The following is a 17536-nucleotide window of genomic DNA, read 5'->3' as shown; positions in this document are numbered from 1 at the left end:
GGCCTTACCGTGATATGCTTACTTACAAGCCCTTAACCAACAGTGCAATTCAAGACAGAGTTAAGAAAATATTTATCAAATAAATTCAAGTAAAGAATAATTAAAAGTAACACAATAAAATAACAATAACGAAGCTATATATAAGGGGTACCGGTACAGAGACAATGTGCGGGGGTACAGGTTAGTCGAGGTCATTTGTACATGTAGGTATGGGTGAAGTGACTATGCATAGACAATAAACAGCGAGCAGCAGCAGTGCAAAAAACAACTGGGGGGGGTCCAATATAAATAATCCGGTGGCCATTTGATTAATTGTTTAATTGTCAGGCCCCAGAGCCTGTAGGGATGGGCATTGGCAGTAGAATCTGAATAAAGGAGTACATTGAGTTTTGTTTAGTTCATTTTTATTTTATTTCTTTGGGCTGATATACAGCCAAACCACTAGATGGCGGCATGCACTGCTAGCATTTGTTGGCGGACCGCAATAATATCAAAGAAGACCCCGTACAGTAGGTGGCGGCCATGCACCACAAGGGTAGTCTGCCCTAAAACTTTAAAGAAGAAGTAGTGGCCTCATAACAAAGCCTCTTGGATTTTTGTATTTAGCTTGCTTGCTAACAAATGAGGTCTAGAAGTTCAAGTCGAGTAAGCTTTGCCATATGACATAGCAATGGCATAGGCTATATAAATGTTAGGGATGTTTCTGTAGCCTGTAATTTTAGTTTTTAGCTAAAATGTACGTTGCTGACAACACCAAGTGGCTCAAACATTGGCTAACTCTTAACGAAATGTTCATATTTTAAGAGCCATTCGACCATTTACCTATACTGTTAATCTGTCTCGTCTCTGATTCTTCAATTTGAACACATTTAGCTGAGTTTATCAAGCAGGTAAGTGTTTTGGTTTTAGCTCGCTAGCTAGCTATCAACTCATCATTAGCTAACGTTAGATAGCTAGCTAATAAATGCTACTGTGAAGCTAGCTAACGAAACGTTATTTTTTATTTCGTGTAATCGTTCAGGTCTGCTAATTGTGTGTACCATTTGTTGATGGTTAAGCTAATGGCAGCATTAACTATTCTTCTAGCTACACACCCATGCCCATTTTAACTTAGCTAAAGACCACTTAGAATTGTTGACATTGCCACAAATGTCATGACATGTCTTGAAATGTATCCTGCCAACTGCTCTCTTCAGAAAAATTCTGCTGTGGCAACTTCGAGTGCAGTGTCTCAAACTCATTCTGTGTTATTGGTACTGTTGGTGGCTGCCAAGTCATGCTGCATCGAAGTCATGATGTCATGCCATGGACAAAGTAGAAGGAATACAGTAACTGTTTTATCGTGCCCAACTTCTTAATCATACTATCTATTATGTTTTTGTCTCATCTGTTACACAGCAATTCAGCATCCTGGTCTACCCATCTCCTGCTCCTCCTCTCCTTTATTGTCCTGGTCCTGTGCACTATGACCATGCGTGTGGATGCAAAAGTTGTTATGCTTGGGAAAGAGAGTGTGGGCAAGACCAGCCTTGTGGAGAGATATGTTCACCACCGCTTTCTTGTCGGCCCCTACCAGAACGTGAGTATCCGTTGATTGCCTAGGGTGGTGTGTGGGAAGCTCTCTGCTTTTGTGTGAAGACTCTTTCTCAAAATTGTAACTGCTACATATTTTTCTCGCAATCATTCTTTTTTCGATAGACTATTGGGGCTGCATTTGTTGCCAAACCAATCCAGGTGGGAGACAAGGTGGTTACACTGGGAATATGGGTGAGTGAGGATGACTGCTGGCATCCTTTATAAAATGGAAAAAAGATTTGCATGAGTCTTTATACTCCGTAGGGAGTTGTCTGGTTTATTATTATCGTTGCATAATAATTAAATTAATAAATCCATTGTAGCCCGATATGAGGTAGTGTGTGGATAGACTATAAGTGATTCCTTCTCTGCAACCCAGGACACGGCTGGATCAGAGCGCTACGAGGCTATGAGTAGAATCTACTACAGAGGAGCCAGGGCTGCCATTGTCTGCTATGGTAAGTTCTTATCCCCTTGGAATGACACTCAATATCACGCTACATTTTTTATATTGATTTGAGGCCCCCGGTTTGCCCTCAGAACTGCCTCAATTCATTGGGGCATGGACTCATCAAGGTGTCAAGCGTTCCACAGGGATGCTGGCCCATGTTTAATCCAAGCTTCCCACAGCTGTGTCAAGTTGGTCGGATGTCCTTTGGGTGGTGGACCATTCTTGATACACATGGGAAACTGTTGAGTGTGAAAAACCCAGCAGTGTTGCAGTTCCTGACACAATCCGGTGCGCCTGGCACCTACTACCATTCACCCTCTGAATGGCACACGTACACAATCAATGTCTGTCGTCTCCAGGTTTGAAAATCTCCTCCCCTTCATTTACACTGATTTTGAAGTGGATTTAACAAGTGACATCGATAAGGGATCATAGCTTTCACCTGGATTCACCTGGTCAGTCTGTCATGGAAAGAGCAGGTGTTCTTAATGTTTGTATACTCAGTGTCGAGCAATAAGTTTGGAACATCAAATCACAGTAAATTTGCATGATCAAATCACAGTAAAATTGCATTATTGAATCGCAATACATATAGAATCATGAGAATCACTATACATATCGTATTGGCACCGAAGTATCATGATAATGTCGTATCGTGAGGTCCCTGGCAAGCACTAATGGCTTCGTTATATCCTAAATGTTTAATTGTAGAAATTCTTGTTGAGTGCAATGGATGTTTCTGCATATGAGTGTCCTCCCCTCTTATTTCCCTCATTGGGGGATTTTTTTTACAGTTTGGAAAGTAGCCACTGAGGCATTTCCCCAGTTGATGACTCATTTAAGTGTCTTTTTTATTGTTTTTATCTGGTTCTGTTTTTAGTGTTGTTTTTATGGGCTGATTTTACATTGCAATAGTAATATTAGTACTACAAAATATTCTAGGTCAAATACACTTTCATAACTGTGACAACATAAAACTTAACCAAAACATTGTATGTTGTCATTCACCTTAATTTGTGACTTTTTCTCCTGTAGATTTGACGGACACCAGCAGTTTCCAGCGAGCTAGATTCTGGGTGAAGGAGCTGCAAAACTGTGACAAGGTTAGACTGTCTCATAAAAACTCAACTCACTTGCCAATGGGAATTGTATGATGGGTATTGTCATATACAGTGCATTTGGAAACTATTCAGACCCCTTGACTTTATTATTATTATTTTTTAACATTACAGCCTTATTCAAAACTGTATTACATACATTTTCCCCCTCATCAATCTACATACAATACCCCATAATGACACTGCAAAAACAGGTTTTTAGAAATGTGTTCAAATGGGTTAAAAATAAAAAAGATGCCTTATTTAAATTAGTATTCTGATCCTTTGCTATGACACTAGAAATTGAGCACAGGTGCATCATGTTTCCATTGATCATCTTTGAAATGTTTCTACAGCTTGATTGGAGTCCATCTGTGGTAAATTCAATTGATTGGACATGAATTGGAACGGCACACACCTGTCTATATAAGGTCCCACAGTTGACAGTGCATGTCAGAGCAAAAACCAAGCCATGAGGTCAAAGGAATTGTCCGTAGAGCTCTGAGCCAGGATTGTGTCGAGGCACAGATCTGAGTAAGGGTACCAAAAAATGTCTGCAGCATTGAAGGTCCCCAAGAATACAGTGGCCTCCATCATTCTTAAATGGAAAAAGTTTGGAACCACAAAGACTCTTTCTGGTGCTGGCTGCCTGTCCAAACTGAGCAATCGGGGGAGAAGCGCCTTGGTCAGGGAGGTGACACGAGAACCTGATGGTTACTCTGACAGAGATCCAGAGTTCCTCTGTGGAGATGGGAGAACCTTCCAGAAGGACAACCATCTCTGCAGCACTCCACAAATCAGGCCTTTATGGTAGAGTGGCCAGACGGAAGCCACTTCTCAGTAAAAGGTACATGACAGCCCACTTGGAGTTTGCCAAAAGGCACCTAAAGGACTCTCAGACCATGAGAAACAAAATTCACTGGTCTGATTGAACCCTTTGGCCTGAATGCCAAGCGTCATATCTAGAAGAAACCTGGCAGCATCCCTATGTTGAAGCATGGTGGTGGCAGCATCATGGTGTGGGGATGTTTTTCAGCGGCAGGGAATGGGAGACTTGCCAGGATCGAGAGAAAGATGAACGGAACGAAGTACAGAGATCCTTGATGAAAACCTGCTCAGAACCTCAGACGGGGGCGAAGGCTCACCTTCCAACAGGACAACGACCCTAAGCACACAGCCAAGACAACGCAGTAGTGGCTTCGGGACAAGTCTCTGAATGTCCTTGAGGTGCCTGGACTTGAACCCGATCGAACATCTCTGGAGACACTTGAAAATAGCTAGGCAACCACGCTCCCCATCCAACCTGACAGAACTTGAGAGGATCTGCAGAGAAGAATGGGATAAACTCCCCAAATACAGGTGTGCCAAGCTTGTAGCGTCATACCCAAGAAGACTTGAGGCTGTAATCGCTGCCAAAGGTGCTTCAACAAACTACTGTGTTAAATGGTCTCAATACTTTTGTAAATGTGATATTTCCCAATTTCTTAACCTGTTTTTTTTCTTTGTCCTTGTGGGGTATTGTGTGTAGATTTAAGGGGGGGGGGGGTAATTTAATCGATTTTTGAATAAGGCTGTAACGTAACAAAATGTGGAAATAGTCAAAGGGTCTGAATACTTTCCTAATGCACTGTACTAGTTTATTAGGTACACCATCTAGTACCAGGTTGGACCCCCCTTTGCCAGGTCCCGTGTGGCTTACAATGCCAGGGTTGTGGGTTCGATTCCCACAGGGGACCAGTACGGGAATAAAGTATGTATGCACTCTACCGTAAGTCGCTCTGGATAAGAGTGTCTGCTAAATTACTAAAATGTAGATGTAGAACTGCCTAAATTCTTTAGCGCATTCTTCAAGTTGACGCAAGCATTCAACAGGTATGTTGGTCCATGCTGACGCGATGGCATCATCCAGTTGCTTCAGATTGGAGGGCAGTACATTTATGTTGTGAATAGCCCTTTCCATCTCATATTGGGTTGAGGTCTGGGGACTGACCAGGCCACTCAAGTAAACTGAACTCGCTGTCATGTTCCAGGCAATGTTTTTCCGCTCCTCAATTGTCCAGTGTTGGTGGTCACGTGCCCATTGGAGCCGCTTCTTGTTCATAGTGTTGTCATCTACTGCAATAGCCCATCCGTGAAAAGGATTGAGGAGTTTTGCATTCCGAGATGCCGTTCTGCACACCACTGTTTTACTGCACCGTTATTTACCTGTTTGTGGCCCTCCTGTTAGCTTACACCAGGGTCCCCAACTGGCAGCTCTCGGGCTGAATTTGGCCTACAGGTGGTTTTATTTGGCCCCCCAAGTTTTCTGTTGGAGATAACTGTAAAAACACCAGGAAATCAGCTCCAAGCAATTTTAAATTGGGAAATCTGTTCCCAAGTATTTCTATGCATACTGGAGATGTGATCATATACAAATGTAAGCCAGGTTTGAAATTATTGTTTTAGTTAAATGTTATATCTATTTGGGATTCTTGCGGTCAATTTGCAGCCTAGAAATGATTTGTAATTATGTTCCGGCCAGCCAACCATCCCCTCAAGAAAAAATCAGCACGCAGCTAAATCTAGTTGATGATCCCCGGCGTACACAATTCTTGCCATTCTCCTTCGACCTCTCATCAACGAGCTGTTTTCGCCCACAGGATTGACACGTTTTGCCCATTCTAACGTTCAATCCAACAGTAACTGAATGCCTCAATGCCTGTCTGTCTGCTTTATATAGGAAGTCATGGCCACGTAATGCACTGTCTTTAGGAGCGATCTGTTTCCATGAATGAGATGGTGTACCTAATAAACTGTCCGACGATAGTATGTTATCCTATGTATGTAACTGCCCACAATGACACAGATTTATTTATTTTTCTATGATCTCAATTGAAGCACTGCAAGATATACCTGTGTGGCACAAAGATTGACCTGACTGAGAGTGACCGGGGCCTGCGGCAAGTAGACTACCATGACGTTCAGGACTTTGCTGACGGTAAATTGCTAATGATAATCACAGACATCCTCTTGATTAGTATAAGGAGGACTGGCTGTTTTAAAGAGGCTCATGTTTAGTTTTTTTCCATTCTCATCTACAGAGATTGGGGCTAAACATTTTGAAACATCCAGTAAAACAGGAAACAACGTGGGTAAGTGACACCTCATGGTCAGTTAATTTCAAATATAGTGTAACCTTATTTATAACCCATTCTCATAAGACAACATTTCCAAAAATGCAGATGTAGACTCCTACTGTCTTTTAACCACATTCCAGATGAGCTGTTCCAAAAGGTTGCAGAGGACTATAACAGCATCTCCTTTCAATTCTTGACCGGTGAGACTTTGGCTCCAATAGCTTAGCTGTCCGTGTACATTTTGTCTGCAATGGTAGTATTACTAGCATGAGTTGTCAATTTAATCTCCACTGTAGTGAATCAATGCATTCCTGAATGGGTCTGATTGACAATTCTCTGCTTTCTCTTTACAGAAGAGACCGGTATTGACTTGGATCAGAAGAAGGACTCTTATTTCTCTTCCTGCTGCCACAGTTAAGCCTTTACTGGATGGACAGCGATCACTTGCTGTAAAACCAACCTGGAAATGCAGGATGGATGCTACACATCCCACCTGGGGCCTGTCCATTTAAAACAGAGAAAGAAAGAGAGGAGTCCGAACAGTGTTGCTGTTTTTTTTTTGGTAGCTTTTTTCAGTTGTCCCATAGACGATTACATGCTCACTGCATTTAAAGGAGTCATCACAATAGTTGGATGCGACCCCTCTTCCATGACAAGGGACCTGCCAAGAGTGATATCTGAATGAAGCATACGAGGAACTAGCACCTCAACCCCACTATTTTTTTATTTATTTCCTCAGTGTCTATCAACCCACCTTATATAAATGAATTATGCTGATGACACAAATGGCCTTCATCACTCAGTCAAATGCCTTGAGTGAGTGTGCTTCTTAATGACTTGATTTGAATAAGCATTCTGTGAGCACTGTTTTCATTGTCTACTCTTCATGGTGAAATGTACTTGCCAAACTATGTACCTGCACCTTTATTGTCATCTAATGTGTTTTTCTTTGCGTCATAAGTTCTGATACAGTTGAAAGTATGGAATGCAACTAGAAAGATTGCACCAACACAGGAAAAAGCTTGTGGGTAAATGTAATATGATAGTTATGTCGCCATGGCTAAAAGTACAAGATATAGCTTATGTGGTCCTCTGTAAGTCAGTTGGTAGAGCATGGCGCTTACACCGCCAGGGTTGAGGGTTTGATTCCAGGGCCACCCATATGTAAAATATATGAATGCCTTACTGTAAGTCACTTTGGATAAAACTGTCTGCTAAATGGCTTATATATATATACTGTATATACACTCAAAGAAAGCCTACATACAGCTATGTTAACTAATGTTCAATGTAATCTCCAAGTCACTATTTCAAGGCTGACCATTGTCGTTACTCCACACAAGTTGCAATTTTCTGTGAATGTGTTGTTACTGTTTACACTTTTCAAGAAACCTTTGATCTTTTGAGACAGTCTAGCCAATGGCAGATTTTTACTTGATTTTTACCAATGTGTGTGAAAATGTAGCTTAGTTAGAGCTATCATTGCATTTGAGTACAAAGATAATTGAAAGAGAATTCTGAAACTTCTCTGAGGGTTTATCTCAGTCCCACTGAAGTTGTGCCTGTAGGTTACTAGAAGTAAGCAGCAGCAATAGGCCCACAGGCATGAATCCCATATCCATCATTAGCTCTGTATAGAAGGCTCCATTCAAGTGTACATACACTTCATCAAGCGTGTTATTGTTTACACACACACACAGCACCTTCTATGGTGCCACTCCCCAGGACGCAGACCTGGTGCCTGAGAAAGAGGCCTAGTTCACATAGCTCATTTTTATTAATGGTTTACAGGACTGTTATTGCAAGGGGCACAGGCACAAAGCAAGAGGTTGTTTGCAGTCCCACGTCTATTGGATGCCTTGAGGATATTATAACATGCATATAGTCCCAACACCATTACAGGTCCACAGAGTCGGCTGATATGATCATTCATTGTGTGGACTGTTTTGTAGCATGTTGTAAATTGAAAAAATAAAGACTAGATTTCTGCAAGTCTGTCTGTTAGTGTGTGTCTGTGTGACACCTACACTACATTAGCCTGGTCAACCAGACTGACTGCAGCACTCATCATTGTTTTCCTTGACTTTATTGTATAATATGTCAAGTGAAACAGTGGTTAGCACAGTTATTAACAAGGCTTATAGTACACTGAGCTATGGCTGTGTTAAAGCCAGTTGCTATATCATGAGCACCTCTATAGTGGACTATGGTAACAAATCTACCCCTGATCAATGCAATCGTGAACTGTTAATACAGTAATATGCCTACAAACCTGATTATTCAGTCGGGAAAGGTAACAATCAAACCTCTGGCCCAAATCAAAATGGCAAAAACAGAGTTGAAAACAGATGTAATTGCAACTTACATTTTTTTCTTTATGTACAAAGGACTCCAGCACATTTCAATATCCTCACAAGGCAGCAGGATATTATTGAACTCTTCAACAGTTACAATTTGAACAGATGAATTACACAAGGCTTAATAAGGCAGAAGGGAAGAGAGTCAGACGCTAAGAAGCATGACAGCAACAACAACAAAAACAGCAGTAGAAAAGCAATGTCCAGCTTTGTTACATACGTAGGTATGTATAAAAACATTTTACAGCCTCCCAACTCTTCCTTCGTGCCACATCAAAGAACCCTCCAAAGAGGAGGGAGGGGTAACTAACAATGTAGAAACTGAAAATATTAAAGCAAAAAGATATACAGCTCATTATCATATCAAGTCCCAAAGGTACTGTAGTGATAGTTGAGCCTTCAATCTCCCGACTCTTCCGATTCCCAGCTCACGTCGTGACCAGAAATGACCCTCGACCTCCTCATACTGTATGCTTTCATAGCCTACTATTATCTGTTTGATGACTGTGATACTGTTACATCAATATAAAGTGTTATTAACCCCGTCTGTTGACAGCAACTCAAACGTAAACAACAAATATGTATCAAAGTTGAAGTGATCCTGTTTGTGGGAATGGTTGATGACAAAGCTGAGACCAGAGAACGCATGATATCCACTGGCTCTAGACTCATTATTAGCTCTTGTTTTTTTTTTATCATTCATCATATATAGCTTTCATATACAAAATGTATATACATATTATATAAGATTTTGGAAGGACAGGCTAGGCCAATCTAAAATGTACAAATACTCTTCCAACAGATCAGTTAAAACCTATCTGTGTTGTTAAAATTCGTAGGCGTTTTAGTGCTATAAATATGTTCAAGTCAGATAGATATTTACTATGGCCATGACGGTGGGTGCCTGTATCTGTATATCGGAACAACAGCAGGGGGCACCATGGCAACCTTTACAGTACAGTATACGGACAAGAAGGGACCCTTTGAACCGGTTTACTCATTTTTCAAGTAATTAAAAAACAGGTTGGTTTTCTATTAAAATATAAGAAATTGCACATATCTTTTCATGGGCCTCATCTAACAATAAGCCAGTTAAGTTTTAATACATAAAGGCTGCTAGAGATACTTCGACATGACTAAAGTGACAAAATTGGGAGACATTAAGCAGTAAAAATAATGCTTATTGTGCAGATTTGGAGTAAAGGTGTGTTATAAGCTTCAGAAATGGAAACACAACATTCCCACAACTGGAATGTGGCAAATCCACTTCATTCTGTTCTCTGGCCCTCTAGAATCAATTTCACATCCCTTCATTCACAAAAACCCAACACTGATTGACTCAATTGGAAAGGCATAAGCAGAGACAAAAAACTGACACAACAAAGACAGTGATGTAGAGACAAGCTTCAAGAGGGAGAAAACACATAGCTGAGACAAATACATACGGTAGTGAAAGCATTTTAGCAGGGGAGTGGACCAGTGTACTTTTTAGTGCTAAACTAATGGCAAGGAGTATAGCCTAGCAAACAGAAAGTATGGATTATATAAAGTGACATACAGCAATGTCACTACTAGAAGTCAGTCCCATCTTCATTTGTGCGTTATAAAAGTCAATATAAATATGTCATAGAGAATGTAATACACACAAGTGAGCTAGCTGTCGTCAAGGTTACGTCAAGTAGCTTACTCAACTGCTGAGTACACTCTGGCACTTTCACATTGAAGGTTCAGTTTAGTTTGAAGGGAAAGCTAGACCATGTAAGGAAGCTTCCCACTGGGCAAAAACTGCTTGAATCAATGTTGTTTCCAAGTCAATTCAACTCAAAAAATTAAATGTGATGATGTTGAATCAATGTGGAAAACTGATTGTGTTTTGAAAAAGTCATCAACGTAAGGGAATTTCATTTTTCCCCCACCCAACTGTTAAACTAAACCCTGACATGGTGACATTTTTGGTTGATTTGACATTGAATTTACGTTAGTTGACCACTCAATCAGATTTCAGTTGTGTTCAAAGACCTACAGTACAACCAAACGCACCCCAAACAGATATCAGTACAGAGGAGCAATGCAATGCCAGGGTTAGGGGAAAACACAAAGTGCTGTCATGGATTAGGATATAGGCATGTTCAATATCAATATCACCTTGATGTACTACCCACATTTACTAACTAAGCCATTTGATTTCATGTGTATTGTCTAGGTGTCTGTATCATTTGGTGTGGTAAGGCAGATGCCAGCAGAGACGATAGATTCATCATCATCAAATAGGTATGGATATAAACTGTACACCAATGACAAGGTTGAAATGACTGATTGTATGACTTATAATTTCCATTGCTGACGCACTAATTTCACAGCATTACTCATTTGTGCCATGTAGGAGCATTGCTACAGAGAGAACCAGCTTGACAGGCCCATCTAACACACCATAGGCTACTTTCTCACGAGGGGATTTCTGTGCCTTTGACAGTACTGCTCCTCCTCTCTTCAGTCTCCCCTTTGATAAAGGTGAAGCTTCAGATACATTAGTTGCCGTGTTCTCCAAGAGGAGGTGCAGAAATGTAAACATGTTATTAAAACCACAAACCAACAACTATGACAACGAACAAAGAAGAGATTAAAATGGACCTATCTATATGACTAGAGTTACCATCATACCCATTGTGCCCTTAGGCACAGATCTAGGATCAGTATACCTATCACAAACCCTAACTGGGACTATTAGGGGGAAAATTGACCATAAATCAGTGTCCAGGGAAAACTCCCTCCTACTCCATTTCGACCCTCCAGCTCCAGGCCACATTGTTTCATCCTGCTATTTCTCAGGGGTCTGTCTGAACAAGGCGGTGTTCAAATTCACAGATCTATAAATCATCTGTACATGGATCCTAATATACAAAGATGAGTGAATCTACATGATGCTGAGCACAGTCCCACCCTCAAGAACAAGCAGGTAGCCCCCCAATGAATGATTAGCCAGGATGCAGAGTTGTTGAAAAAGGACATTAGTCTTTACTCCTCTTCTTCCTCGCCCTCCTCTTCTTCTCCCTCCTCTTCTTCTTCCTCCTCCTCTTTATCTTTCAACTTTAAGCCTGCCATCTCTCCATCCTCCAACTCTCCCTCAATCCCCTCTCCATCCCCGTCTTCATTACCAAAAGGATCCTCAACTTCTTCCTTCTCATCTCCGTAGGAAGAGATGGGTGAGTATTGGGGAAGGAATAAGTGAGAGCTATCGAGGGCCTTCGAGCTGGGTAGAGGAGTGCTGATGGGGCCAGAGAAGGGGCCAGAGTTGGGGCAAGAGATGGGGAGACGGGGGAAAGACTCAGGGCCAGGTTGGGGGTCCCCTGTCCCCGTTGTAGTAGCAGCAGCACCAGCCACAGCAGCAGCAGGAGGGGGTACAATATCAGTCCCCGGGCGTGTTGAGAGAGCCCCAGTGTCAGGTAGGTACTCCCTGATCTCCCCTGGCTCCAGGGGGTCTGGTCCACAGGGGTCATGTTCGCTGCAGGACAGCCGTCCGTCCAGCTTTGAGATGAAGAGCATCCCGTCGCGGTGCAGTGTGCAGTAAGAGCTGGGACACATCTCACAGAAAGAGGCCGCCTCCTTACCACACAGGTCACACTGGTGCCACGGGCACTCCCACCGACCTGCAGCACAGAAAAGGCAGTCAGACGCAGTATATCAGACAGAAGCTGTCAGACACAGCCCTGCATCAACCGTAACAGAGAAGTAATCAGCACACTGAGACTGCTAACCAGTGATCTGACAGACATCAAACAGTGAAAATGCACGAAATACGTCATGTACAGTATATAATTCTCCAATCACACAATCCTACAGTAACAGCGAGGAAATAGAACAAACCCCTACAAGCTATGATAACAACTCAATAATTTCCTCTGACAGGAACCTAACTGGGCCACTGACCTGCAGGCCTCTTGGTGAGGTTGAGACAGTCTGCGTGGTAAACCTTGGGACAGCCTGGTCTCTTACAGGACACAATCTGTCCCCCGTCCCCACAACTGAAGCACTCGTCCTCCCTCTCCTTGGTCACCTCCATCTTGTTCTTCCGTTTAGCCTGGACCTTTTTCTTCAGCTTGCGGCCCTTGTCGTCTGCTGGAGGGTTATTCTGGGGAAGGATGAAGAGTCAGGCTGTTAATAGAGACACAGACACCCAAACTGATGATTCCCCTGTCAATCAAATATCTCATTCCCCTTGACATTACTAATATTTTGACTACTGTATCAAGTGCCCTTGGATTTGTGGAAAGATATTTTAAAATAGCAATTAATATTGTTTCTACTATTTCATTCTACTATCTCATGTATCTTATTCATTCTGTGGATCATGTCATCAAACCCAATATCAACATCTCGTTCCAGTGTCTCCTCTCACCTTTGGCCGGACTCCTAGGAAGCCGCTGCAGTTTGGAGCTCCACATTTACACACAGTCTTCCCATTGGCCAGACACTCCAGATTGTAGTTGAACGTCAGCTCTGTGCCTGGAGACAGGCAGAATGACCCATAGAAGACAGATATAAACCAGTATACACAACAAGTGATGCAGAGATGGACATCAACTGCTGATGGATTTACCTATATAATTACCTCATAATAGACTAGTACTGTAAATATACTGCCTATGGACTACTCTGTCCTGGTGAATATTATGCAACTTCCTTTCCTTCTTTAACTAGTTCAATGCTACTCTTATATTTCTCCTGCTAATGCATATGTAATGAAAAGTGTTGCCAAAGTCAAAGCTTTAACATAGCACAAACTCCTCATGCCAAATCTCCGCTCACCTGCAGGGACGTCTATTAGAGCGAAGAGCCCCACACGTGTATCTCCATTCACCGTCCACTTCTGGGTCTCACAGTTGGGCTGGCAGCTGTGGTTCATGAAGCGGGCCTGGTTCCCCTTCGGACCAGCGTCGATGATCCGATCCTGACAAACACACCGAAATTAACAACACTGTTCAATCATCAAGTCTGCTTGGTTGTCTTTGTATTACCATGCAAAGCAGATGTAATTTTCTGAGGTGAAATATAGAAAACCAAGAGAATCCTCTTAAAACAAGAAACCAAGAATGGTCAATAGTAGTGATAATAACTAATAACAACCAATAGCATTAAAGATGCAATATGCAGAAATCGCTCTGCCATTTCCTGGTTGCAAAAATCTAATAGTTTGCCTAATTTCAGTTTATGTGGCAAAACAAGCAGTCATTGTGTAGAAAATCATTGTACCATCTAAACCACTGTGAAATATATTTTCCATAACCAAAAATATTATATTTTCAGCTGTTTGAAGCTGGTGTTCAAAACCGAAAGTACAACACGCAAGAATGAAACTTCAGAATGGGAAGCATAGAAATCTACTGCTTCTACGACTTGCTTTCAATGAGAATGAGAGATCTATAACTCACATTTCTATGTGAAATTTGTCAGGTCATCTAAAAAGTTACATATTGCAGCTTTAATAACCCATGACAACTTCCTGTAGCTAGAAACATAAATCATAGTTAGAGGTCATAAGATTACAGAGAAAACAAACTTCATGCCAAGAGACAGTCCCATGAGAGACTTCTGACTTATTTTCTGACTCCCAACCGCTCCCGCAAGAACTGGTCCCGAACCTGACTGCAGTCCCGTAATGTTATTTTAGGTGTTTGTGACCGGCTTGCTTTGTAGCCCTGGTCCCAGAAATTTTGCCAACCTAGTTGAGATCAAAATGCACAGAAAATAACCTAAGAAATACAGTGGCAATAAAATGTATGGGAACCCTTTGGAATTATCTGGATTTCTGCATAAATTGGTCATAAAATGAGATCTGATCTTCATCTAAGTCACAACAACAGATAAACACAGTCTGCTTAAACTAATAACACACAAAGTATTGTGTTTGTCTTGTCTATATTGAACACATCATTTAAACATTGTAGGTTGGAAAAAGTGTGTGAATCCCTAGGCTAATGACTTCTCCAAAAGCTAATTGGAGTCAGGAGTCAGCTAACCTGGAGTACAATCATTGAGACAAAATTGGAGATATTGGTTAGAGCTGCCCTGCCCTATAAAAAACACTCACAAAATTTGAGTTTGCTATTCACAAGAAGCATTGCCTGATGTGAACTATGCCTTGAAAATAAGAGATCTCAGAAGACGCAATATTAAGAATGGTTGACTTGCATAAAGCTGAAAAGGGTTACAAAAGTATCTCTAAAAGCCTTGATGTTCATCAGTCCAAGGTAAGACAAATTGTCTATAAATGGAGAAAGTTCAGCACTGTTGCTACTCCCTAGGAGTGGTCGTCCTGCAAAGATGACTGCAAGAGCACAGCGCAAAATGCTCAATGAGGTTAAGAAGAATCCTAGAGTGTCAGCTAAAGGATTAAAGAAATCTCTGGAACATGCATCTCTGTTGACGAGTCTACGATACGTAAAACACTAAACAAGAATGGTGTTTATGGGAGGAGATCACGGAAGAAGCCACTGCTGTCTAAAAAAAACATTGCTGCATGTCTGAAGTTCGCAAAAGAGCATCTGGATGTTCCACAGCGCTACTGGCAAAATATTCTGTGGACAGATGAAACTAAAGTTGTGTTGTTTGGAAGGAAGGAACACACAACACTATCTGTGGAGAAAAAAAGGCACAGCACACCAACATCAAAACCTCATCCCAACTGTAAAGTATGGTGAAGGGAGCATCATGGTTTGGGGCTGCTTTGCTGCCTCAGGGCCTGGACAGCTTGCTATCATCAACGTAAAAATTAATTCCCAAGTTTAAGACATTTTGCAGGAGAATGTAAGGCTATCTGTCCGCCAATTGAAGCTCAACAGAAGATGGGTGATGCAACAGGTCAACGACTCAAAACACAGAAGTAAATCAACAACAGAATGGCTTTAACAGAAGAAAATACGCCTTCTGTAGTGGCCCAGTCAGAGTAAAATACATGTGTTATCAATATCTATATCCAGACAATGTCAATAGAAATCAGTTTAAGCTAGAGATATGTGTTTTGCATTGGATGCATCTCAATCTACCGCATCCGCCAATTACGAAGTTCCACATCTGCGGTGAAAGGTGACAGAGCTAGAGCGGTGTTTATCAGACCATGAGACATCCCGAAGAGCTGCAACAGCACCTCTTCAACCTCAGGAGGCTGAAGAAATGTGGCTTGTCATCCAAAACACTGACAAACCTTTACAGATGCAAAATCGAGAGCATCCTGTGGTGCTGTATCACAGCCTGATACGGCAACTACACTGCCGTCAACCGCAAGGCTCTCCAGAGGTTGGTGCGGTTTGCACAACACATCATCGGGGGCAAACTATCTGCCCTCCATGACATCTACAGCACCCGATGTCACAAGAAGACCAAAAAGATCATTAAGGACAACAACCACTGCCTCTTCACCCCGCTATCATCCAGAAGGCGAGGTCAGTACAGGTGCAGGAATTGTTAGATTACTTGTTAGATATTACTGCAATGTCGGAACTAGAAGCACAAACATTTCGCTACACTCACATTAACATCTGCTAACCATGTGTATGTGACCAATAACATTTGATTTTATTCAATCTTTCTTATATCTCTTAGATATGGGACAAACTTCCTTTAGATTTCTGTTGTTCCATGAAGTGAATCTGTTATTCAATGCGTTTGTATGGGCTAATAGCAGTAAGGCCAAACATTTTTTAAATCAAATCATTTAAATTTTATTTTTTATTTTTTATATTTTGTCATACCTCAAGGCGTCTTAAAATTCTAAATCAAATAGCCAAATGATCCTTGGTATAACCTTCTTCAAATGATTCCATATAATGTAGTTTAGTAGAAACCCCCCTCTCCACCCTGGCTTAGACAGGGCTATGCTGTGCTTCTCCACCCATATAGTATAGTCTACATGGTATTTAATTGACCACACATACAGGCACACTTGATTTCACACGCCCAACAAAAGAGAAGATATGTAGGCTACTGAAACTAGTCAATCAGCAAGAATTAGGTTTTTAGAGTTTGTGAATATTGCAACAGAGGTGCTTTTAATACAATAGATGGCAAATAGCCTTCAAAACAAAGACAACCGTTTTGAAATAATCTGGCATATATTTGATAGGACTGGGCAATTTGCAGGCAGACACAAATAAATGTGTTTTCAATATATATTTCCAGTCAATGTCGGAACCAAAACTTTAGCCTGTCATATTTAGTAAGTTAATTTCCATGGAAATTATGTTATCACTCATATTTCATATGTCACAACGATTCATCGATACGTATGCTATGATGCTGGTAAGGTTCTCGCACCCACAGTACTGGTCATAAAAAAAGCTAGCTAGCTGATGGATGCATACAATGTTCTTCCCCAAAAACATAGCAAAACGACATAATCTGTTTCAGTAGCTATTGTTAGCTCGCTAACTATATAGCTTGGTGTCATCATCTAAAATAACCCTAATTTATAAAACAGTTCTTATTTGAATAATGGTGGTCGGACCCATCTATGAGAAGCTAGCCACAATATGGATTAGCCACAATAGTTCACTTTGCAGTTAGCCTTCAAAATAAAAGTATGTCATTGACAGTGATGCAAATGAATACAAATAGTAGAATTATGCCATAATTGAATAGATCATAATAAACGAGGTTGGAATGTTGTTATACAAAATCAACAAAAGACAATAATTTGTTAATTTGACAAAAATCTGTCGAAATCACACTGGATGTATTAGAATATAGAATTGCATAGGGGGCATACTTATTTCACTGTACAGCCTTACCTATGGATTGTGGATCAATGACATGGAGTATCAGTCTACTCAGTGACACCCAGAGAGCATTACCGTTGTAGCTCTAATTGCGGGACTCTGAAACAACTGAATTGAGCCACATTTATTGTCAACCTACTATGTGTATTGAACATTATTCTAAAAGAAA

At 41.2% G+C, this 17536-nt stretch overlaps 2 protein-coding genes across 2 annotated transcripts in view; one reads left to right on the top strand and one right to left on the bottom strand.

Moving 5' to 3' along the window:
* Window positions 1-495: 495 nt before the first annotated feature.
* Window positions 496-8234, top strand: LOC109873279 (ras-related protein Rab-24). Its single transcript, XM_020464916.2, has 9 exons — window positions 496-890; window positions 1399-1579; window positions 1699-1767; window positions 1955-2033; window positions 3062-3129; window positions 6001-6100; window positions 6204-6254; window positions 6380-6439; window positions 6593-8234. Exons 2-9 carry the CDS (start codon window positions 1466-1468, stop codon window positions 6655-6657), a joined length of 606 nt encoding a protein of 201 aa, XP_020320505.1. The 5' UTR covers window positions 496-890; window positions 1399-1465; the 3' UTR covers window positions 6658-8234.
* A 356-nt stretch (window positions 8235-8590) lies between these two features.
* The window catches only part of LOC109873277 (histone-lysine N-methyltransferase, H3 lysine-36 and H4 lysine-20 specific), a 37878-nt gene continuing 28932 nt past the window's right edge, over window positions 8591-17536 (bottom strand). Inside the window, exons 20-23 of the mRNA XM_031807627.1 lie at window positions 13403-13544; window positions 12993-13099; window positions 12524-12725; window positions 8591-12243 (exon numbers count right to left, since the gene is read on the bottom strand). Coding sequence (XP_031663487.1) covers window positions 11612-12243; window positions 12524-12725; window positions 12993-13099; window positions 13403-13544 — 1083 coding nt within the window. The 3' untranslated portion in view covers window positions 8591-11611. The remainder of the gene's footprint in view (window positions 12244-12523; window positions 12726-12992; window positions 13100-13402; window positions 13545-17536) is intronic.

This window comes from Oncorhynchus kisutch, linkage group LG28 (genome assembly GCF_002021735.2).
Source record: "Oncorhynchus kisutch isolate 150728-3 linkage group LG28, Okis_V2, whole genome shotgun sequence".
NCBI classification, from domain to species: Eukaryota; Metazoa; Chordata; class Actinopteri; order Salmoniformes; family Salmonidae; genus Oncorhynchus; species Oncorhynchus kisutch.
The sequence above is the reverse complement of the archived record's forward strand: the minus strand, read 5'-3'. Positions and strand labels throughout refer to the sequence as shown.

Coding starts and splice junctions, on each gene's coding strand:
- LOC109873279 (XM_020464916.2), top strand. CDS start 1,466: ATGACCATGCGTGTGGATGCAAAAGTTGTTATGCTTGGGAAAGAGAGT. Junction 1,768..1,954: donor TGGTTACACTGGGAATATGG/GTGAGTGAGGAT, acceptor TCTGCAACCCAG/GACACGGCTGGATCAGAGCG. Junction 2,034..3,061: donor GGCTGCCATTGTCTGCTATG/GTAAGTTCTTAT, acceptor TTTCTCCTGTAG/ATTTGACGGACACCAGCAGT.